The sequence below is a fragment of the Motacilla alba genome, chromosome 5, assembly GCF_015832195.1.
Source record: "Motacilla alba alba isolate MOTALB_02 chromosome 5, Motacilla_alba_V1.0_pri, whole genome shotgun sequence".
Taxonomy (NCBI): domain Eukaryota; kingdom Metazoa; phylum Chordata; class Aves; order Passeriformes; family Motacillidae; genus Motacilla; species Motacilla alba.
Genome location: NC_052020.1, coordinates 51,457,748 through 51,482,591, shown reverse-complemented (window position 1 = coordinate 51,482,591; position 24,844 = coordinate 51,457,748). Strand labels below are relative to the sequence as shown.

Below are 24,844 nucleotides of genomic sequence, written 5' to 3'. Positions count from 1 at the left end.
ATAATATATAAAATATATCTAATTATATATAATATCTCAGAATATATAATATCTCAAAAATAGGTAAATATATAATAAATATAAATATATAATAATATATAATAATATCTCAATATATTGAGATATTATTCGAATATATAATAATATCTCAAAAAGAGGTAAACAAATGGAACGACAAACTTAATTCCTGGCTTGTACCAGAACAGTACATTGTCATATTAATTTCCTTTGAATGATTCCACAAAGTTGCATTTAATTCCATTTTGACATGTTGTGGTTAAGAGGCTTCCACATTAACACATCCATGGCAAAGTGGGGATGCTAGAAACTTGCACAGATTCACTGAAAAGCTGGGTGAATTCCTGGAACTGAAGGATAAGAAATGCAGAGGAACAACCTTTTTGTCCAGGCAATTTGAGCCACCATCAACTGCAGCCTGAAACTACCACGAACAAATATGGCACATGCCCATGCCTTTCACTTTCCTGCAGGGACCCTGCTGGACCACTTTTAAGGGTAAGACACTGAGCTGGATGAACACACACTCTCACCTACTACAAGTACCCTCAAATTGTTTTGGCTACGGCAAAGCTCGGCTGCAGATCAAACAGAATTTCTTTCAAAACAGATAGCAAGTCTTCCCCTACAAACAGAAGGGAAGACTGACACGTGCTTTTAGAGATGACAGGGAAGAAAAGTAGTGGCAAGGCAGGAGACAAAGAAATTAAATGGCTGAGAAACTTTGTATTTTCAACTCCAGTCCTGGAACAATCTGGAAGGCCAAAAGTGACTCAAATTTATTAAAAAAACCTGCTTAATTTTAATCCAACGTAATCCTCATTCAGAACAAATACATATGCAAATGTACTAAAACTTCAAAGTTTTTTCTTCAGTATTTCAAAAGAAATCAAATCAACCAACCCACGCATACACAAAGCCAGTTCTACACTTACAAGAAAAAGAACTTTAAAATTGTGAATCACAGAATGGTTTGGGTGGGAAGGGATCTTAAAGATCATCTAGTTCCAACCCCCCTGCCAGGGCAGGGACACCTCTCACTTGACCAGATTGCTGAAGGCCGCATCCAGCCTGGCCTTGAACACTTCCAGGGATGGGGCATCCACAGTGTCTCTGGGCAACCTCTTCCTGTGCCTCACCACCCTCACAGCCAAGAACTTCTACAGCTCTGTAACAAAAACCAAGGTTTTGTATAGACAAGGAGCTCTTCTCTGCCTACCACTAAACTACTACTTCTGATGTTCACTTTAACCAGGCAAATAAGTGCATGTTGAAAAGCTCCCAAAATGCAATGTGAACCTCCTAGAAAGACAGCCACTTAAACTAGAACATGGGATGGAGAGGTAGTGAAGATACAGTCATATAACTGTGACTATTTAAAAAAAAACAAACAAAAAGAAATCCAAACCAACACAATACTTTTACATGAAACAAGCCCTAAACAACCAAGTTTCTGGAAGTAACCGATTTGAAAAAAACAAACAATAAACTGCCTATGTGGAAATTACACATTCATTCAACTATATATGTAATCTCAAAGATTACAAATTACACCTAATTAAATAATAACTGATACTAAAAAAAAAAATCAACACAAGAAACAACCAAAAAACCCTCAAAAAACAAAGAAAATGGCCAAGTCTATCCAAGTTTTATATTTACAAGGCAACAGAGCAGCAGAAGCCAACCTACCTGAGGGGGAAACTGCCACTTGCTGGACTCCATCCTCAAACTTCTGCCAGCGCAGGCCGGCCGCAGGAAGGGCACTGCAGTACAGGCTGCCTCGGTAGTCCAGGCACCAAATGTATTTTTCTGAGACAACCAGGCTCAGGATGCCATATCCAGGGCCAGAGTATCCCATCCAGCTCTCTGCAAACTAAAAACTGTAGAGTCAGAACAGTGTCAGGTGTCTTGAAACTGCATAAGAAAATGAGTATATAAGAAGAGCAGCTCCCACATTTTGTTTTTAAAAAAGTTAAACTTAAGTACTTTAATCAATGAATAAATTTGCCTTGTGTAAAATAAAACTACATCTGTCACTGTTCTCTAAGGCTGCATGTGCACAATGAGACTGCTCCAACAGCAGATTTAGCAAAAAAATAAACCCCACCACCCCATCATCCAGCTCCAAAGAAAGAATATATGAAAAGATATGGTCTGCCCGTAGTTCAGGAAATTACTCATTGTCTAGGAAATGATGAGCAAAGGGAACAAGACAGCTGAAGGGCAGAGACAGCTGAATATCCAACTCTGGTACTCTCTGTATGGTAGCGGAGCCACGTTGTGCAGAAATCTGGTTTACAGCCTGCTCTCTTAAATTTTGATTGCTTGCATGAGGTGAACTCAAGCACTGCATATATTATATGTCGTTCTCTTCTGGAACAGGGGAGGTTTCTAACATGACAGAGTGTAAGAATACCATAACCTGAAACAAAAATCTTCTGCACTTTGGGCTGCAGTTATCAGTAGACAGGACACTATCAACTTATAACTCAACCTTTATGAATTAGTATTTGGTTCATCTCAATGCAAGGCTGTTAGAGATCTAAAAGAAAGAGATCTAAATATCTACAGATCTAAATATCCCCACCCTACAAGAACTGCATTTCCTTCTTAACTTCTGCTAAAAGTCCCAGTGATTCTGGAAATTCTGCAGATTTTACAATTAACTTTAGTACTTCATTTCTATAGTATCTATGAGGATTACCCACAAAGTAACTGTGAAGGAAAGAGGGATAACAGAAGAAGGAAACTGTCAACATTTTAAACAGTACTAGCCACTACTGGCTAGGGGGCAAAGACTAATCCTTATTCTGAGTACTTAGAGGTAAAACCATCCTTAAGCAGAAGCCAGCCATGTGAGATAATTAGCATTAATTCTTCATGAACTCAGCTGAATTTGGGAACAGCATCATGCAGAATTTGGACTACTGGAGATCCAAACAAGCAGCAGCCTTTGAGTGTGATTGGGTTTCACTGTTCACTCTTTAATGGATGGGTTTCTAACAGCATTTTTGTTGAGCTGGGAATAATACAGCCAGAACAGCTTCTTTGCATTGTAAGCACACATCACCCATTTTGAAGTCAGATACATCACATTTTTTAAGACTTACAACACGTACTGCTGTTTGGCTTTATATTTTACTTGCGTGTTGAATCAAATTAAAAAAAAATGCTCTCCTAAAGATATAAAGGACAGTAATTGCAGGAATCTTTATTTTGAAAAGCTGTTTCTTTTTAAGGTTAAAGGTACTTTAATTAAACTGAAAAGAAATACCTGATCAGATTTTAAGAGCACCATTTCATCTAGGCTTATCTTGGCTACATCCTGTGCACCAGGCACAGCACCAACTTCAGGCATGCTGGTCTCAGAGGATGAATATGGCAATCCATGTCCATAAATATCCTCTTCATCACTTGAGGCAGATTTTTCAGTCCTACTTTCATGAGTGTCTGCTACCCTTTCAGCAGTGCTAGAACTACACTTAGCTTTGATTGCACTTTCAAAATTCCACCCAGAAATGGAAGAGTTATCTGAATGAACATTGTCAGAGATGTCACACTGGAGTGCAGAAGGGTCTGACAGAGCGCTGTGGATTAGAGAGAGCTGCTGTTGGTCTTCCTCACCAGTTTCATCACTTTCCTTTGTCAGAGATGTCTGGACACCAAGTATACTGTCACATTCCAAAAACATCTGGTCTGTAAGGTCTGGATCTTCAGAAGATTTTTCAGTCTCCTGCAGCTTCATTTTATCCAAGTCTTCATCTATTTTACACAATGTAGGAAAATCCTGCTCCTCCTCCTCCTCCTGGCTCAGCTTTCCAGGACAGCATTCATTGCTTGCAGAAACCACACCACCATTACATTCACCACCAACACTGCTTGTCAAGTCTTCTGTAAGCATCAGAGGAGATGCAGATGTCAAAGTATCTATAACAGCTGAAGTACCCATGCCACTGTCACTGTTTGGAAGCTTCTGTAAATCAGCCACATCTCCATTTTCTTCATTAATCAGTACGTTTGCTGACTCAGGAGACTGCAGGACACTGAAAGTTTCTGAACCGTTATCTTCTTGCAAGATTGTATGGGACTCCATGCTGAACATACTTTCCTGATCTGGAGACCCAGTACTCAAATGATCAATGCTGCCACTCATTATGCTGGAAGTCATGGAAAAGGAGTCTGCATTCAAGGAATGTGGACTGTCACCAGAAAGCTGACGCTCATAAATTGGTGTGCCTTCCAGAGAGCTGTGGTTTCTCCTTGTTCCACCTTCTGTTATCACACACACACATGAAAAAGGAGGAGAAAAGTAGTATTAATAAAATCTCTTAAATCCCTGGGCCAAGCAAGAAATTAAAATATTTTTAGAACTGGAAGAAGAACAAAGCTAAATCTAAATTTTAACCATACTGATTTTTTTTTTGCAAATTTAACATTAAATAATACATATAAAGCCAAAAAAAGTCTTAATACAGTAAACAATTAAAATAATCGAGTACTCACACTACTTCATGAAACTAAAGAGGATGGCTAAAAAAGACACTGCCAAATATTCTGAATAGGATGAAAAGATATTACACAATTCCAGCATAAAACTGGACACAGAGTCCACTGTGTGGTCCCTTTAACAAATACATTAGAACTCAAAGCACGTTTACATAAAGCAAAACAAAAGAAATCAACTCCAAACAGATCTAAAAAGACTTCATCAATTTATCACTTTTAAAGGAGATTTTCATCTTAAACAGAAATGACCCACCACAAACCCTCAACCATTTCAGAAGCACAACACCCCAACATACAGGAAGCCTGCCCAACACAGACTCTTCCATGTAATGTGCTCTCACAATGTGCAGCGTCAGGGAAAGTTCTGCTCCACCTACCCTGTTTCTTCTTTTTTTTCTTTTTCACCTTAATTGGCTTTACAATAAGTTCTTGATCAAAATCTTCAGAGCTGATGGTGCTGAACCGTTGTGAAGAAAGTTGACCTTCTCTCTGAGCTTCTGGAAGTTGGTCTGGACACATCATAAAGCTTGAGCCACTGTCCACGGAGTTCACAGAGCTGCTCCTGCTTCGTGATTCACTGACTACAGAGCAGCCCCTTTTCCTGGCTTCAGTGCTCAAGTCTCCCACTCTATCAAAACTTTTCTCTGATAGTGTTGGAGTTTCCAGATCATCTTTCACTGAAGAAGTGCCATTTTTATCACCAGTAGCTGAAGGAGAAGTAACCATTTTTTTTTCTGTTTCCACTGAAGGGCTGGATGATACAGATGAAACTACTGATGATGGGGTCAGCAATTTAGGACTTGTATCTGTTAAAGGATTTGACAATTTTGAATTCACATGTGAAATTGTCCAAAAGAAAAATAAAAGTATAAATAGTTCAAGTATAAATACTAGCATCAAGTGAGTAGGGGCATAATTTTAGAGAGTATTGAATGAAAAGAATATTTATGCAAAAAAAAAAAAATTCTAAGCTAACAACATTTAAAAATAAATATCTGTGAGCATGTACACACACTATAAACTCCCTGGAAATTTATCTATAAGAAAGCACCTCCCCCAAACCCTGTATCAAACTTCTATTAGAAAAATTCTCAATTTATGCTTATGTAAAAAGAACAGGACAGGTCTGCAGCTTGGAAGATCCAATTCTATCACACACTGAAGTGCCATCCTATATCTTTAACTTTTTCATTCAAACATTCAGTAGCTTGGAAAAAAAATCAAGGAAAAATATCAGATAAATCACTGTAGTGATTAGCAGAAAATACACTTCTAAAGGCTCCTTTCAAACTATACTTGAAAGTTGAAATTAAAATAATAAACAGTCTCTAGAAGTTTGTGTGTAAAGACCTGCCTAAATGACTAAATGACTAAAGCTATTGCCAATATGCAATGACAAGAAAGTTAAGTTTTCCAGCACTGAATGAGATGCATAGGACATTTATTAGCATTTTGCTAAAAGAAAACTAAGATTGAGTATTTAAATGCATTAGTAGCCCCTTTTAAAGAGTTCTAGTAACATAAATGTTTAATTCAGATGGCAACAAGTATGAAACAGTCAAATTATTTTTGGAATTTTAGTGAGCATTCATTGGATTTATTTGCCAGTTCTTTCTTTTTCATTGCTAGGAAGGCTGAGATTCCCCCTGGAACGTGGCTGGTGACAGGTGGCACAGAATCAACGTATTCAGCTGTTGAGACTGATCCTAAAGGGATAACCATGATCAGGAATGCAGACTGCTTCAGCATCATGGTTCAGAATGAGCTCTCAAATGCACAGATTAGGGATGCCTCGTTAGGTTAATGCTGATCCACTCTCAAAAAAGGCAAGCATATTTAATTTCTTAATGCCCCCATTCCCACTGCAGCCAAAAGAGAAGCTCAGATAAGCAGATAAACCAGATCTCTAAATATAACCTATCAGAACAGATGAGTAACTCTACAGGACCTGGCAGGTTTTTGTTACAATCTGAAGGGATTTGTCTGAGGTTTGATGTGTTTCAGTTTTATTGGTTTTGGTTTTCCCTTATTAAAAAAGTACAATAGGCACCATGTTCCATGAGGAACACACTAATTTATACATACTAAACTTACCAATTTCTATACAGTAAGCTTACTAATCTATACCAACCTATTGATGACAGTCCTTCAGGTCTATTTGAAATTCTTATAATGTCTCTATCTCCCTTTAAGAGAAAAATCTCATTGTTGGTACAGGACACAGACACAATATCACCGTATCCTTCCAAGCCACCAATCAAAGCCTGTAAAGAGTCAGCAGAGAAAGAAATAATTGGCATTAGATTAACACAGCGTTTGCACAACATGGTACTCTTAACAAAAGCATTCTCTGGATTTTAATCAACATAAACAGTACAGGCTAAAGATTTTTATCTTATCAAAAAAAGAAAACAGAAAAAAGAAACAGAAAAGAACTCTTTAATCATGATGCAGCTCAATTTTTATACTAATTTAAATTCCACAGATCCATTCTTTGTCCAACTAAAGGCAACTAAATATAACAACTTAAGCAATATACAATTTGGTGGCAGAAGAGTGCCACAGTATGAATATTTAATATCATTTAGACAAAAATATACTAGCTTGTATCCGCATTCATGTGCGTTTTTAAGACAACAAAATAGCTAACCCTTCACTGTATACCAAATAAAAGGTAATACATCTTTTTTTCAGACCCCAACAGTGGTAGAAGAGAAAGAATAAATAGTTCCAGGCACATTTTATAGGCCTAAAATATCTTTCTGCACAAATTCCTAGACTGTAGGTTTCTATGTGTTTCACTAAGCATCAGAATTAATTGTGATGTTAACACCTTAACTGAAAGCTTTAAATATATGTAATTTTCATAAACACAATACTGAGCTAGTTGGTGAGTATATCATTGCAGTGACAACTTGAGAAGGGAGACAGTAAATTTTTATTTGTTTTTTAATTTTAAATAGGGATTTAAATCACAGCCATAGAATGTATAACCAAAACAGAGTCTCATGGCATATCATGAACAAAAACATGGAAGAAACAAAATATGCAGCCCCGAGATTTATCTACCTGGTTCACAGTGTCTAGTAAATAGATGCTGTATTCGTTCCAGGTCAGCACCCATCCTTCTTGGAAAAAGCATGACACAAGCCCAAGGTGTTTCTCTGGAGAGCTGTAACTTCCTCTGTCAGGTGGTTCTAAACGAGGATACAGTTCAAAAGTTTTTATTCCTCCAGCAAATACATCTTTCAATATGAATGTGGCCTGAACAGTCCCATGAACATCAGACTTCCACAGACGAAGCCCAGGTCTGGCAGCAAATAGTGTCAAGTCACTCTGTTTACACAGGCCAGGTATAAAACATGCTCCAAATTTGCCAGTGCTAAAATGCAAAAGAATTTACTTTAAAAGCTATATACTCAACTTTGAAACAATTTAAAAACTAATGGCACAAATTCACAAATTATCAAAACTCCTTGATTAAAATATTCAAACGTCTGAAGTACAAATTTAGTTACAGTAAGACATGAGCAGTAAATCCAAATAACAAGTTTCCCCTCAGCTTTGAATGTCAGACACTGCATCAACTAAGCAAGTTAAATGACTCTTCCTAATAAGCTTCATAGCCTTAATGCCACTCTGCCCACCTCAAAAAGATCCTACTATGCACTTGTCCTTCTCCCAGAATTAATAAAAAACAAGCAAAACACTACAAACTAATCCTAAGAAATTGACAGCTATTACTTGCAAGAAGCATAGAACAGACCTCAGCTGTTAAACCCTTCATTCCACAGAAACACCATTACTATCATCCAAGAAAACCCTTCACATATAAGACAGACCTTGGTACTCCTCTAACTATTCATATCCCTGAAAGATACAACATAAACCCTCTTTCAAGGGTAAATTTCCTCTCCTTAGAGATAGGGTCAGTCGTGCTGTTCCATGACCAGGTTCCCTCTTCCTTACCCAAGAGAGATTACACAAGAGAAGATGTCAAAGCCACACAAGAGGTTCCTAGTCTTCGACTCAAATTTAAGTGCTTACTATACATTCTCCCTGTTAACTCACTTCAGCGTATAAGAAAAACAGGGATGATGACTTGCTTTTTGCATCAAGTATTACATCACTCATGACAGACTTGATTACAATGCTTGCTCACTGCAAGTCACAGTAAACAAAGAAGGACTGCAGAGAAAGTTTGGCAGTGTTTTCAGTTTAAAAAATAAGAAAACATCTTAAATATTTTTGCCTAATAGTGCCTTGAAAATATGATCGTGACATACTTGCAACCACATACTTTCTAAATAGGTATAATTGTCATTTCATGTTTGATCACACACAGCTATTGTAACTAGCTTTTTATGAGCAGACTGCTGCGTTGTATTAATTTTACTGCCTAGATCGTTCTGTCTGTAATTCACTTTGAAATGCAAGAATTAATAGATGAGCCCGCATCAGGATTTTATGAGGGTTACTTTTTTCTGGGCTGTGTTCCAACTTGGTTGACGGATTTCTCTTCTGTGTAAAAAAGCAGAGTCCGCTGTAAAGTAGAGACAAGCAGCACCTTCTGGTTGTAATCCAACTGGACAATCGAAGATGGCTCTTCCAGTACAAGGCTGGAGTTGCAAATACCCTTTCAAAGACACACACACAATTCACAAGAGTCAAACCCTCCTAAAAATACAAGTAACATTTCAAAGAAATTTATGAGCCCAAGAGAAAAAAAGAAAACAAACAAAAAGCTTTTGAACTCCTGTTGTATGAAATTCACTTAATGAATAGGGACTTAATTTATGTAGGCAAGAGGAGAGTTAAATTGTGTGTGGCATACTGTGAAATGCAGTTTCTCTTGGAATACTAGCTAATACATTTCTCTTGAAATCAACAGAAACTTTAGGAACTTTAGGACACATTTTCTTCCTTCTTCCCCACTGCCAGCTCATGCATTGCTGAGACAATCATTAATTTTGGTGATTTCTGTCAAACAAAATTGAGGGACAGTCACAGATAAATCAGATGTTGTTTAAACTTTTCTCCCATTTAAAAATTCCAGTTAGCATTGAATTTGTTGACATCTCAGGTCTGTATTAACTAACAAGATGTGAGAAAAATTCCATTTATTGGTAACATGCCAGTCAGCCAGCAGGACCCAAATGTTACTTTCATTCTACATTCTAGACTGAGATGCTGAACAATTCTGGGAGAAATACTTCACCAACAGAGCTACATCAGATAAAAATACACCTTTCAAACTGGCTGAAAGCTGAAGAGAGATTTGATAGTTATTTCATGAAAAATTAGAAGGATCACTACTTCTTTTAAAATGCATTACTCTTTAAAAATTATAAGGCAGTTCTGAAGGATATCCAGTGGTTGCCTTGCTGGGTGTGCACACACTGGGCCAAGTGTACACATACCAACAAAGCCATCCAACTAAACACGTAACACTGAGCAATTAAGTAACTGCTAAATATTTAAACACACAAGCATCCTTTCAGAAAGTGCAAATGTGAATCAAGGTCCCTGTAACAAATGCTCACCTGGTCTAGGTCTAGTGCAGAGTAGACAATTTTTCCTTTGTCATCTCCAGAGAATAATTTCATTCCATTGGGACTCCAAGCTAAAGCTGTAATGCTGCTTTTGTGGATGCCAGCAACATCAAACCTGCGAAGCTGTGAAACAATAACAAAGCAATAGAAGAATGAGCTGAAGAGAAAATGGATGCACAAAGCCTATTCAGTGACTCCTAACTGGTTTAACTGGAGATCAAGTACAGAAATGCACGTCCTTCTAAAGTTTATTTAGCGAAGAAAACCCATAACAATCCAAAACCCCCCTCCACCAAAGAGATCAGCCAATCATTACACATGAGAAATCTCTCAGAAACGTGTTTGATTAAATACATATTTTGCAATGCAAAGCATGCTTTAATTATAAGCTTAACATACGAAGCCTAAAACATATTCACAGCTATTTCATCAGGCAAGACTGGCTGGGTTTCACTCTTACACAGGATCATGGTAACACTCTACTAGGACTGGCCATACTAGAGCTCACAGAGATTTAGGCAAATGAAAATATTTACCTGTTTGTTCCTTCCAGGTAACGAAGACACAAGCTGGAAAACTGCAACCCGACCTGAGGCTGTACCAACAGCAACCAGATCATCAAAACAACTCAACAGCTTTACAAAAGTTATAGATTCACACCTTCCCTGTTGAAACAAACCACACAAAGAATTAACGAGTTAATGAGACACCAACAGCTCAAATCTGAGCAACTCAGCTCCATCAGAAGAGACAACAGTAAGAGTATTTACCTCAAAATTATATTTTTTCATCTGGTTTACATGTCTGCAGTAGAGATAAAGCATTCCAATGCTGCTCCCCACAGCAATGTAGTCTCCATTGGTATCAAGTGCTGTGAGGTAAACCACAATAGAGCGAAAGCCTTTCTGGATCTTTGTAGGAATGGCATTGAGGAGATAATACAAGGGACAAAATTCCTTAAATATAACTGGTGAAGCCACAGATGCCATAGCAAGGATTTGCATCAGCAATTTTAAGGCTGAAATAAACACACCTACATGACCGCATAAGGAAATCTGAAAGACAAAAGCAAAAGACATGTCACTGACTTGTGTGGAAAGAGTAAAAGGATAACAGCCACAATCTAGCAAAAAAGGAAGAAAAAATACTCAGATTTTGCTTTGCATAGAGAAAAAGCAAGTTAAACTCTTGTAGTGAATGCAACCTATTCTTAGAATAAACTTTTTCCTACCAAAAAGTGTATTTCCTTCAGTTCAGCTAACATATAAGGATGTATGGTAGCCACTAAAGATGGGATAACCACTTTTCCTTGCATCTGCAAATTTGTCAAAGTTGAGTTGAAATGCAGTGTTTCTTTTCATCTGCCTAATGAAAAAACCATAAGGACTCTGACACTGAACAATCCATGTGATGTATTTCTTCATCTTTCTGCAGCCTCTACCCTCAATCCAACCAGTGCCCAAGAGCATGGGATATTACAGGGCTGTAAGATCAAAGCAACAGACCAGCATTTGTGCTCCACTCCTTAATGCCCCACAGCCCAAGGAAAAACACAGCTGAGAAGCAGTTCAGCTAGAGCTACATCTGCTATACATTCAAATAGCAACCAAAAAATTAGAATAATGTGGGAAGAAAGGGGTGAGTAAAGACTTAAAAACTCCTATTTTGACAGACACAGGAAAATATCCATGTAGCAACTGAATTTAGAAAGATAAGGAGCAAACAGGAAAAAAGCACCATATGTCCAGGTTTCCTGTTATGGATAAGAAAATCATTTCATGTTTGTGAGCAATACTGTAAATATACTTAGGGGAGAATATCTATGAATAACAGAAACAAAGAGTCTGTTTGCCTTCTCCAAGAAAAACAATGTAGTCAGAGCTCATCACAGCAATAACATACTGGCACCTTCAGAAAAAGCTGATCGTGAGGAATGTAAAAATATTCAAAAAATTTAATTAAACCCAGTAATTTTTCTCAGCCCTACAGCCTTGAGAAGAATATTTTGCAGCAGTAGCTGCTGCTTCTTCTCATGGGTGACTTTGAAACATGGAAAAGAAAAGAAGCCTTCACTTCTCAAGTTTTATTTTGCTATGAGCAAGTGCAGTTAACAGAATGGTATAGAGTCTTGCAGTTTTCCAACAGAAGAATTTTGGGTATCAGTAGACAGGAAAGTTTTTTATGGTTGTTTAAGATCTTAACACTGAAGATTTTCTTTAGCTTCAGCAGAGTTAGAACTTCCTTAGAGAAATAAAAAAAAAAAAAAGAGATCTGCCATCTGAAGTTAGAAATGCTTCCAAATGCACACAATTATTCTGTGAAGTACTCCTACTGCAATTTCTGATATGTTCTATTGCGCCTTGTTTTTAATTCTCTAAGGATGGAAAATGTTTTTTGTTTGTCAGCTTCATACATTGCTTGCAGTGTGTATCAAGTAAACTAGAAAAAAAAAAAAAAAAGCTGTTCTAGTTTAATATCTCCCTTACTGTGAAAAGCTCTGGTGCCTCAGTTCTCCAGCTATTTCAGTTATTGTGCAAGAGCATTCAGCACATACACTTTGGGCCCTGCAACACTTGCTGTCAATATAAAATTGCACTAGGGCCAAAGGGACTGTTTGCATGACATTGCCCATGCATGTCATAGACAAGACCACAGGAATAAAGACTGGATTTTGGGCTTAGATTTTATCTGCTACAAAAACTGCCAATAACTACACTAGCACCAACTGTTACAAGTTCCTAATTGTGGTAAATTTTACTGCTTGCTAGAGTTTAGAAATTAATTCCACTCTCCTCCAATGTTTACAGACTGTTATGATGTACTTCATGAAATATCATAAAGACCAGCTGTTGCATGTGTCCAAACTATTTCTGAATGAAGAGTTCCTTTCAGAAATGTTTACTAAGTTAACAGATAACCTTAGCACATCATGACACTTCCACAATATTTTCACAAACCATTGATTTCCTATCCTATATTTTAAGTCTCCTGACCTTTCCTTCAGCATTTTCTGCTTTCTATCTACAGTCAACTAAATATAAAAAGAATCCACTGTGAAAGTCTCATTTGCTGTTCTAAATGTACTGTTTTGCCATTTTAGCAATTTTACTAGTCAATAGTGTTTTTTTCTTTTCTCTAATAAAACAAAATCTAGTCTTTGTCCTGAGTCTCACATTTTCTAATCCTCCTCTGTCTAACCTCAACTTCTACCACTACCCAGCTACTGCCTCATGAATTCCACATATTTTGGTTTTGAAGTCCCCTTTGTGACTCTTGCAATTTACATCTGTCAGCATCCAAAGCTGCTCTTGTAGCTGGAACCATCTCACACTCCTCAGTTACTAGAGGACTTCCCAAGCCCTCAGAATTCATCCTCTTTCTTAGTCTCCACCACTTATTCTTCCAGCTCAACTAAACCATTAAAAACAGAGTAACTGATTACCAGCTATGGAAATATGCAAATTTTTATTATCCAGAAAAATACTTTTCCTCATTCCTCTACAATAACCCTATCTGCTACCTGATACATATTTTGGAAGTTTATATTTTTTTTAAAGAGAAAAAAGGAAAGTTTTATTGAGCTTTTTCTTCCCACCCACAAAAAACCATGGGAGGAATTATTTCTTGTCACATACTAAGACAAATTTTAAAACTCTCTAAGGTAAGGGCTCTCACTCTTTGTAAAATTAATATACAATCCCTGATGGCAAAGTAGTCAAAAAAAACAAATTAAGATTTTGTTCTCTATAACCCATTCACCTTGTACAATCAAAAAAAAAAAAGGAAAAATTTATCAATGAACTATAATTTCTTGACATTGCACACAAATTAGTTTCATCTTGAGCTGTTTACAGACTTACAAAACACTTCTACTGATTGTGTAAAAACATGTAAGGGAAAACTCAAAACCATACTCTCATTAAAAATACTACTAATATTATGTAATTTTATCTACACTAACCAAATGTATAAGGGACTAGAACATCTCCCATATGGCCTATACATTCAAAACATCTGCACAAATGCCACAACTCTCTGCTTCTGAGCCTAAAATTAATATCCCTCTAACAACAGCTGTGTATCACATGTAGTCTGTGACAGCTTTAGGATTAATTGTTATCTATTTTTCCTACCTCATTAATCAAAGGCAAACAGCAGATATAATCTATTTTCTCAGGCAGATTTTGGAAGTGGATGCATGTGTTCTGTCTGCGTCAGCCACAGTTATTCTGAAGTACGTAACAGTCATATAGGGCAAATCAGCTTGTGCTAAGCAGCTGTCCTGCAGAGATAAAGTGGAAAAAATACCACATCAAAAACAATCACTAGAGTCCTTCCTTCTCAACTGTCACACTTCACAAGTTCTTAAATACTGCATTCAAGGCCATGCTTTGAAAAGTAGCTTTTTAATTTTTTTTTTTTTCTGGTCTTAGAAAGAGGAGTAAGGCTCAAGGCTGCCTAACAGAGGAAACCGAAGTGAGAGATAATCCTGTGGTCCAGCAGACAGGCAGCACCCAAAGGTTCAGCACCAGGATATGACAAGACAGACTGCAGGAAACTAAAGCTGTCACTGCATCTCTCTGAGCCCAAGGGTCCTGTTTGTACTAGAGGGATAACAGCTCCTTTTTTTTCTTTTTTCCACATCTTTGACACTAAAACTTACATTTAAGTTTTTCAGAGCACAGACAAACTCCCATATAACCACAGCAAAACACAACAGTCTCTGTTCTCAGCTAGATCCTGCCAGCTAAAGAGGAAAGCAGTTTTCTTTTCTAATACTTCTCACACATTCAGCCCCAGAGCAGGCTACCCCACTGTCACATCTCCAGAGCTTTTCACAGCACAATGCTGCAGAGCAGAGAACACAAACACACACCCTGCCAAAGGACCTCTGCTTCACGTGTCCTGCACCCAGGTCATGGTTACCTGATTAACACACACTTGGCTTTACACAATTCATTAAATGTTCCATTTCTGGCTTGTGAGAAACAGAACTCACACTCTGAAACTTTAAAAGTTTAATAAAGGATAAAAGGGACAATATCCAGCACTGGGGTGTTTGGCAATATGCCAGAATCAGACCATTAGCTTAAAACAATGTTCTTATATACTGTTACATTACAGGGGATACATACATACTCATAAGAGTTTACACATGCTCAAACATTCCTGTGAGTTTACACGCTCTAGGAACTCTTTTGCTTGGTTTTAACCTGCAACTTGTCTGCATGCCATCTTGTAGATTAAATCAATATATTTTATTTCTTCTTGAGACTCCATTCTGTTTCTTTGACACTTCCTAATAACCAGAGAGTCAGTAGTAAATTTTTTTCTCTTGGGGTCCTGGTTCTTGTCACTGTTATTTTATCATTCAGGTAAGATGGTCCACAAATGTGAGAAACAATATAGCTATTTCACACCATTATCTGAGCTAGTTACACAAACAAAAGCATTTTAACATTATATTTATATAGTTTTTATTTTAACATTATGCTAAGGCCTAAAATATATATTGATCACACTATTATTTATATAAGCTGCACTGTACATACCTAAATTGACAGGTTATATTATACCAAAAAAGCAGTTAAAAGGAAAGTTGTACTATATACAATACAAATTGTATACTATATACAATTGTATACAATATACAATTGCATACTATATACAATTACAATTTGTACTATATCAGAATCTTTGTAATCAATAAGAACTTGCAAAAGCTAATACATAAATGCAAAAGCCAATAACAACATTTGCCATTTATAACATGGCTCAAATGATGTTTGGTTTTTTTCCTCTGTGACATAATAAAAAATAAGTAACAAAACAAAACAAAAAATCTAGATGAAGGATGTGGAAAGGGTAGAAAAGGGGAACCTACAATCACTGCACATCATTAGAGAGATGGGAAAATTCAGCTGATGGTCTTGTGACACCCTACAAAACCTTCACAGAACCCTGGAATGGTTTGGGTTAGAAGGGACCCTAAAGACCATCCAGCTCCAGCCCTCCTGCCATGGGCAGAGACTCCTTCCACTAGACCAGGTTGCTCTGAGCTCCCTCCAAACTCTCCACGAACTCTTCCAAGGACGAAGTACCCACAGCTTCTCCGGGCAACCTGTTTCAGTGCCTCGCTCCTGTCACAGTGAAGAATGTAATCCTAGTATCTAACATAAACCTACCCTTCTATCACTGTGAAGCCATTCTCCCTTGTCTTAAACCCCCCACCTCAAATGGATTTCTTAAGCATATTTTACTGAAACATACTCAGGTGTTTCAAAGCACTCCTTCCCAACAAGCCCTTCTCGCACCTGTGCGGCTGCAGCCCCGGCCAGGGAAGGACAGAGCCCGCGGCTCCCGGCCGGACACCCACGGGGCTGCCTCGCCTTCCCGCCGGCTTTACCTCGGCTTATGCCGGATTTACCGCCCAGACACAGAGCCCGAGCAAGGGGAGGGTGAGGCAGCCCCTCCGGGTAACGCAGCCGCCGAGCCCCCGCCGGAGCCCGCCCCGAGCCCCCTCCCCGAGCGCTGCCCGCGCCGGGAGCGCCGCCCGCAACAGGCGCCCGCAGGCGGCAGGCCCCGCTGGCGGCGCCCGGGGAGGGGAGCGGGGCCGGGCCGGCCCTGAGGGGTCCCCCCAGCTCCGCGGGGACGCGGCTGCACTCACCGCTCCGGGGCGCGGGCTGCGGCTCAGGGAGGGCGGCAGGGAGCGGCGTCGCCGAGCCCCGAGGCGGCGGAGCGGCGGCGGCCCCGGTGCCTGCGCCGCTCGGGGGCCGGGCTGGGCGGGGCCGGACGTGAGCGAACTTCCGCGGGGCGGCGGGGTCGCCATGGCGGGTGAGTGAGGGGGGAGCCGGAGGCGGCGAGCGCGGGAGTAGCGGGGGGCAACCAGGGGCGGGGTCCCGGCGTTTTCTCAGCAAAGTAACGCGGTTTGAAGTGCCCGTGGTGCTCTGCCAGCCCGCCGGGCTGCTGCTGTCACACTTCGGTGTGCGCCGTGTCTAGCGCCTCGCTCATGCCCCGGGTGGAACGAGACCCCCCACGTGTTTTACCACGTCTCTGTATAAATATCTAAAGGGTGGGTGTCGAGAGAATTGAGCCAGGCTGTTCTCGGGGTGCCACCCAGCCGGACAAGAGGCAATGGGCAGAAACTGATGCGCAGGAAGTTCCACCTGAGCGTGAGGAAGAACTCCGTTACTGTGCAGTGACCGAGCCCTGGAGCCGATGAGCCAGAGAGGTTGTGGAGTCTCCTTCCCTGGAGATATCCGACATCCCTGCAGAACCGTCCGGACGCAATCCTGTGCCGTGTGCTGTGGGGTGGCCCTGCTCGAGCAGGGAGGTTGGGCCAGCTGACCCACTGGGGCCACTCCCAAGCTGACCCATTCTATGCTTTAGTTTGGACTTTGTATGTTTTGATGTGATGAACTCTTTTCAGGCATCTCTGTGGATAAAAGTTAAAGCCAGCAAACATTCAGGCAGGGCATTTGGCTTGGCTTTGAGCCCTGCTTTGGCTGCCAGGGCAGGGCCTGAGGTGCAGAGGTGAGGCTGCTTTGTGTGATCAGAGAACGTGCAGAGGGTTCTTACAGCTGCCTCCCCTCCAAGGAGACACCCTGAGATGAGGGCTTTGTGCTCAGCAGTAAAGCACCCACCACCTTCAGCAGGACTCAGCCTTTCCCCAAACTCTTGCAGCTCGCACGTTGCTGTGAATTAATTCTGACATTCATGGCGTGAGCTCTGCACACGTGCACAGTAATTGCTGCCATGATTTCTGTCTGTCGTACACTGCATTAGCATCTGTCATTTGATGTTAGAAGACTGCTAGATCTGCCAGCACTACAAAGCCACTGCTGTCCATGCTGCAACTTCACATCTCAGAATGTGCTCGCACTTGTTTAATAACATGGTTTTCTTGCAAATAGCAAGAGATGAGGAATTAGATTTCATGACCAAAGACAGTTAATGTAAATTCCATTTTACTTTAATCAATATTTACCAGTGAAGCAAGGAAATCCTTCACACAAATAGCTGCTGGACACTGATTTGTTTCTGTATGCTTTAAATGGATTCAATATCTTTTATTTTCTCATACAGCAAAAAGTCCACCTGATAGTACTCCAAGAAGGCCTGTTTTATCTGTCAGTGCAAGAAAAATTAAAGATAATGCAGCCGACTGGCATAATTTAATGATGAAATGGGAGAGGCTGAATGATAATGGATTTACTACAGCGAACAAAATAGTCAACATGAGGATCAGTGAGCAGTAAGTATGCTAATACACACGAATACAGATAGCATAAAGATTGCTTTTATTGAGAGATTAATCTGCTTTCTTCACTAGAAAGTTCTGTTGGGAGATGGGAAAAGAACATGTCACAGTGGATAAGCTAGCTCTTAGATCAAACCAGGCAGTTGCATTTTTTTGGTTACATAAACTACATTCAAATAATGTCTCATATAGTGATGGTACTTGCAAGAAATGGAAAGTGTTTATTTTACATAATCAAGTATAACATATTTTAAATACTTACATAAGATACCAAGTTAAAATCTAATTCTATAAATCTCAGCCCATGTGAGTTCCCTTATTCTCTTGCATGTGAGGCGTAAAAAACTCAAGTCAAAAGTGAGGCGTAAAAAACTCAAGTCAAAAGTTCAGAAGATTTTAAGGAAGAATCAGTGATTTGTACAGACAAAAAGTTTTAACAGTGATGACTTAAAACAAAACCAACAAAGAATCAACAAAAATACCACACCATAACCACCATAAAAAAAAAAAACCACAGAAAAAGTGAAAAAAACCCCCACTTTGGTAGAGCTTTTCTTTTCATTCTGTAATGAAAAACCTTAACTAACAGGGCTGTGAGCAGCTTCTCCAGATTCCTGGCAACTGAAGAGGGTTTGTCTGACTGGGTTCTGACAGGTACAAGCTGATGAATATTTTGCTGTAATGGTGCCAGATGTTGCTTTTGCTCTTCAGCAGCTCTCTCTCTCCAGTCTCAGTTTACAGCTGCTGTGAGTCTGCCAGACAGGGCAGGTGTCTGCACATTGGCTGCTCTGGGGTCACAGGTAAATGTCTTGGCTTAAATTTGCACAAAGGTGAGTTTGTGGTGAGGCACCAGCTTGTCCTGTGGAGCAGCTGAAGCCTGGGCATACCTTGTTGGTGATTAGAGAACAACCTCCAGCACAGGGGCAAGGTAAAGAGGGAAAAAGTGTTATCTTAACTCCTGCAAATGTTTTTTCAAGCACATATTCTAAGGTACAGTAGTTCTGTTTTTCTCTGAAGATTATGGTACTAGCCCCATTTGCCCACATGGCCAGCTATGCTTTGGGCTATTTTTATGTAGGAATTCTCATGAACAGCCTGTGAGTGAGAGATTTTGTAGGATCAGACCACAAGGATTTTAAATCTGCACTGCTCAAGTAAACCTATGTGTAGTTGTTTACGCTGCCTCGTGTTTCTATTTTAGATTTCAAGACAACAAACTGGAGATAGCGTGTGATAACAGTGCTACAGAACCTGAAAAGCCAACCCCAAAATACAATGAAGAGCTGGACAATTGCTGTGCAGAATTACTTGAGACCTTAAAGCATATGGTAATACTCATTTTTCAGACTTAGTCAGTATGAATCAATTCCAAGTGTGCTCAAGTAAGAAGGAAATGTCCTGAAGTATTTATTGTAGGCAGAAAATTGGGATTTTCATTCATAGTTCTTCAGCTTCAAATCTAAAAAACTATAAATCCGGAGTGCACCATTTATTTGATTGATTGGTAAATTTCAAAGTTGGTTTTACATCTTCTGTCAGCTTATAGTTCTACTCCCCCCTTTATAAAGTGATGTGGAAACAAATCATACAAAGAGTGCCTTCCAAAGCTGCACCTGTTATCTGTTTCTCATCGTGGATATTCCCTCTGTTTAGAACAAAAGAAACAGCAAAGCATAAAGCAGTGCTCTACCTGCCATCATATCCTTGCAGCTGTCTTTGATCAGACATAATGCAGTCATATTTTTAGCCTGCCTATCTGTATGTGCTGTGCAGATCTCCTTCTCTGGAGAGTGGAGTAAGATAATTATGTAACCCAACATTTTTTTCTGGATACCTTGCTAGGAATTAATGTCACCTGCCAGTTTGACAGGAAGCAAACAAATTTTTTCTGCCAGATACTGTAATTTAAAATTCCTAATAAAAATAACTTTTACAGCCTTTTGCCAAAGTGGAGGTCCATTAAAAGAATGGTAAATCTAATGATTAAATGAGCAAAAATAGCTAGGATACAGACCTCCAGTATTTAGAAAAAGCAGGAAACTGATTTCACTCAGATTTTTTTCTGTGGGGAAAATGTTTGGGGATTTTTTTTTCTTGATATAGTCTTGTATTCAGACTACAAATGCATTGATAAAGTTTTTACTCTTCCTGAGGAACAGGAGTCTAAGCAGTCAGTGTTAGATTGGATACTAAACATAGTTACTATGACCTAATGTATTTTTCATTCCTTAGGAGTTTATACAAGCTTAGAGGTTCATAGATGTATCTGTGGTTTAGCTGCTTGATGTAAAGATACTGCCTGCAAGCTTCATTTTGGTGTCAATTTTCATACCCAAATGCACAAAGTCAGATGAACATGAAGGAAGTGGATGGAATGACCTATTTTTTGAAGCAAGCTGTTAGATCACCCTAGATATATTGTCTGTAGTAGCTTGAGCTGCTTTTCTCACCTGCTGCTAATCTTTTGAAATCAAAGTCATCTTGATATGGTAATGTAAAAAAGATCTTGATAGGGCTTGTGCCATGCTGGTGTGATGTTTTTCCCTAGTGCTAAATTAGCCTCCTACAGGTAGCCTCTGTGTTGCTGAGGTGATAAAAATGAGAGGGCTTTAGTAGATTTCTACATGTGGGAAACAAAAGAATATGTCCAAAACAGAGTCATATCTGCAGTGTTCAGAATTTCTGGGTATCTCATATTAAGTCTTTATATAGATTCCAGTTTTGATTCCTGTCTGGAGTTAAAAAAAATGCTAGTTAGAAATGTCAATATTAAATAGCCTTCATAAATAGTGTGTTTTCAAAAAATGCTTAAGATTATGGTAGTCTAATATTCCTGAGGTATTCATTAACGTTCCATGTTCATCATTTCAGACAAAAATACAACTGAAAATGGAAAAGCTTACTTCAACTACTAAAGCAATCTGTGACTTGGAAACATTCCGCCATGGAGCTGGGAATTGCAAGACTCCCTTCTTTCAAACATGGCCCACACCATACTTCTGTAAGTAAAATATTGATTATCTTAGCTAATTACATTGTGTCATCAGTGTCATCCAATTTATGACTGAAAAATAAGCCCTCTTATCTGGATGTCTTGCCTGAGAGGGAGAGAGAGCTGTCTCCTTTACAATTGACTAATCAATAAACACATGAATGCATCACTTGGTTTAGGGTTACTGCTGATGACTGCCAAGCATTGTCTGACATGCAACAATTACAGCACAGAACTGAATTTGTCAGCAGCTTACAGTGTCCAAGCTGCAACAGCCACATCCTCTGCAGGCAGAGATGAATTCACAGCTCACTGGTGTTAAGCTGCAGGCTTAACTACTTGACTTGTTACTTGACATTGAAATTAAATCCTTGAATGCAAAGAGCAAGCTATACCTCAGTTAATTCTCAAGCAGCCAAAGAAAAATACCTCTGATCTCAGTGTCAATCAAGACAAGTAAAGAAATGTTACACTCTACTGTTAATATTAATTCTTTTAGCGTTCACTTGGTGGCAGAAGGTACTGCCTCCCAACTGGTATTACCCCAGTTTTAAAACTGTCTGAATTTAAGAGAAGCCTGATTGCATGGAAACCAACTGCTTTCTTTGTGAAAATCATATCTCTGTGAAGCTCTGCCTCTTAATTCACTACCACAGTTTAGCAGGAATCTGAATGTATTAGTTTCTGCCAGCCTCAAAGAATAAGAATGACAAAGACAACTGCTGTCAAAACACCCATTGTGACTGAATCATTTAGTGATGCTGTCTACTCCATGAAAGACTAAATCCTTCTGGAGGCAGTGATAGTTCAGGCTAAGTTAGAAGCACATGCTCAGTCTCTCTTTAAAAATGTGTGGTTATTTTTTAGGAATTCAAACAGTGGAAGATTACAGATGGATTTTAACCCCCCTACCAGTTGTACTAACATAACTAGTAATAACATAACTAGTAACAGTTTTTGCAATAAACGCTTTGGTTTTGGTCTGTTGGGTTTTTTTACTGTTGTTTTTCACTATTGGTATTACTTATTGGTGATCATGCATTGCTGAAGTGCTTCACAGCATGTGAGGGCATCCTTAAGATTAGATAAAATCAAGAGCGAGTCTAAAATGTGAAGCTTGTATTGCAGAATAGCATTACCAAATTTTAAAATCAAATTTCAGTTATTTGAGGAACGAACTGATTATTTTACAGTGGGTCCTGAGACCAATGCCACTGCTTATTCTAGAATTAAATGCAGACTCATGTCAAAATCAGCAGTGTGTAAAATACATCCCAAAGCTGAGGAAATTGTTTAGCATTTTATATTATAATGTAAAAACATCATTAATGCTGTAAAAAAAGGCTAAATTTGGAGAACAGCTTATGTAAGCTAGAGTATTTTTATGATCCACAAGTATAATTTAGCTTTTAGAGAATTGCTGAAATGTTCTGGTCAATGTGCTTGGTTTTTCATTCCATTTCAGATGAGGTTTCTCTGAAGCTGTCTGAAATGTACAAGAAGGAACTACAACTCAAGCGAACAATTGTACAAGACATTGCTCATTCTGCTGACCAGGATCTGATGATGGTGTATTTATCCTCGTGGCTGTACCAGCCTTACATTGAGAACAGCAGCATGCTGCTGCTCGAAGCCATGCTGCTGGAAACAGGACACAGGCAGTGCTAGAATTCCAAAGGTTGGAATGGCTGCCTTCTAGTGATGCTTATATGAAACTGAACTGGCATATTGCAAGGCTTACCAAGTAAGTTGATTTTTTGTAAAAATTATTAAAAATATTTTTCTCTATTCATACTCCTTACTTTGTCTCAGCTGATACTCCTTTTTCTGCATGGGATAATCTAGTTTTGGTTGTTTTTATCTATTTCAAGGGCAACACAGAGGCTACAGGTAGGAAGCTAAGTCCACTATAGTCAGAAAGAGGTAAGCACTGCTTGGTAGTCTGGGGGATTCAATGCATTAAAATCTACAGCAGCAAAAAATGTTACTTCCTCCCAAGTCTGGACAGCCTACAATACCTACACAGTCCCTTTTGCCACAGAAATTCAGCACTTCTTGATCTTCCATGGGTTTTTTTTTTTGTATGAATTAACAGAGCAAATGTTTTTGTACTTGATTTATAAGTGGAGGAAAGGAAAGCGCAAAAAGAAGAATCCAAAAGGATCCACATAGTTTGGTATGTGATTTTGAAATGCTGTTGCAGACAATAGTATAAATTCTGGTTTGGTTTTGATTCTGGTGTTGTTGCGTACATCACCCTCAAAGAGTGATCAAGCCTGAACCAGCACCCAGGGAAGGTTTAGTACAAGTCAGCATTCTGCAGTCATTATATAATAAGATATTGTCCCTTTTAATTAATTTTAACTTTTTTTTTTGTAAGAAATGTTTCATGAAAGTATCTGTGAATAAAACAAAACCTGCTTTAGTCAAGGCTGTATCCCACCTTGTTTGCTCCCTGTCATAGGGCTCAGTGAGTTTTTCCTTGGGTTACTGGTACTGATGTCAAGTGGTTTTGGTTTGAAGGTGTGTCTGTCCCTCTGTACTAATAGGAAAAGCAAGGTCACTTACCTCATTAGCCCCAAGCTGAAACCTCGTAAGCTTTGTAAGGGAAATACATCAGTTTCCTGCAGTAACAGGACAGACAAACATGAATTGAAGTTTTCTTGAAATGTTGTTCTGTTGAACAATGGCGTTGTTTCTGGTAGCTAATAAAAATTCTATTCTTAGCCCACAATTCCAGCATCTAAAAAGAAATTCTGCTCTAGCTCAAGGAGGATAAAGTTAGATACAGCTTTGTTGGGTTATGTTATTTTTTCTGTGGAAGTGTTCCACTTAGTTTAACAGCCACCTTAATTCATCTGAGTTGGGCCAGACCTGTGTCACTATGGAAACATCTCATACTTCAAAAATATTTTTTCCAAGGAGAAAAGATTGATTCACATATAGAACTGTTCTTTTAAGATGAGAGTAGGTGTATTATATTTCCCAGCATGTGCAAATTGATAGGGAAGGCAAAATTGAAGCAAGTTTTTATTTTCTCCACAGGTGGAAATTGTGGTTTGTTCTCATTTCTTAAGAGGAAAAAGGCTCTTCAGGAAGGGGTCTTCATATTCACAGACCCTCTTGCTTATTGACTGTTGTTGGGGACTGGAAGATTACTGCAAAATCATTGCAGAGATGTTTTGTCATTCTAGCTCTAAGCAGTTGATTGTTGTATTTGTAGCCTTCAAATATAATTATTAGACAGTCAGTACAAAAGAGTATCATAAGGAACTGCTCACTGCAATGAAAGACTTTGAAAGACCAGCAGAACTTTGCTTTGTATGCTACCTTCACTTACAAGGTAGGTCTGTATCCTCTGGCAATTACCACCTCCTAAAACAAAAGGGAAAAAAAAAAAACAAAACAAACAGTAACTCATTAATAACTGATTAATGTACAGTATCTTTCACAACTACTCATAAAAGGCAACATTTTGTATAATCAAATTCATCTTCTATTTATGCAACCACA

The 24,844-nt window shown here is 39.0% G+C and overlaps 2 protein-coding genes across 4 annotated transcripts in view; one reads left to right on the top strand and one right to left on the bottom strand.

The window, feature by feature from the left end:
• TECPR2 (tectonin beta-propeller repeat containing 2) overlaps positions 1-16,879 on the bottom strand; it is a 41,337-nt gene extending 24,458 nt beyond the window's left edge. Inside the window, exons 1-11 of one of the 3 annotated variants that reach the window (XR_005257002.1) lie at positions 16,747-16,879; positions 14,213-14,361; positions 10,850-11,134; positions 10,616-10,744; positions 10,071-10,202; positions 9,006-9,163; positions 7,597-7,909; positions 6,659-6,791; positions 4,905-5,333; positions 3,296-4,293; positions 1,711-1,894 (exon numbers count right to left, since the gene is read on the bottom strand). Coding sequence is in view for 2 of the 3 variants with exons in the window: in XM_038137194.1 (XP_037993122.1) it covers positions 1,711-1,894; positions 3,296-4,293; positions 4,905-5,333; positions 6,659-6,791; positions 7,597-7,909; positions 9,006-9,163; positions 10,071-10,202; positions 10,616-10,744; positions 10,850-11,083 (2,710 nt within the window). In the remaining variant the exon portion in view is untranslated. The remainder of the gene's footprint in view (positions 1-1,710; positions 1,895-3,295; positions 4,294-4,904; positions 5,334-6,658; positions 6,792-7,596; positions 7,910-9,005; positions 9,164-10,070; positions 10,203-10,615; positions 10,745-10,849; positions 11,135-14,212; positions 14,362-16,746) is intronic. The other 2 variants (XM_038137194.1, XM_038137195.1) reach the window with 2 other exon arrangements.
• LOC119701116 (cyclin dependent kinase 2 interacting protein) lies at positions 16,785-23,132 on the top strand. The gene is made up of 5 exons (XM_038137202.1): positions 16,785-16,913; positions 18,165-18,333; positions 19,541-19,667; positions 21,211-21,340; positions 22,797-23,132. The coding sequence occupies exons 1-5, from the start codon at positions 16,907-16,909 to the stop codon at positions 22,997-22,999; spliced, it is 636 nt and encodes a 211-aa protein (XP_037993130.1). The 5' UTR covers positions 16,785-16,906; the 3' UTR covers positions 23,000-23,132.
• Positions 23,133-24,844: the final 1,712 nt, after the last annotated feature.

Bases quoted from the DNA above. Each gene is read 5' to 3' on its own strand.
- LOC119701116 (XM_038137202.1), top strand. The intron at 18,334-19,540 runs GTAAGTATGCTA...TTTCTATTTTAG, and splicing joins AACATGAGGATCAGTGAGCA to ATTTCAAGACAACAAACTGG. The intron at 21,341-22,796 runs GTAAGTAAAATA...ATTCCATTTCAG, and splicing joins ATGGCCCACACCATACTTCT to ATGAGGTTTCTCTGAAGCTG.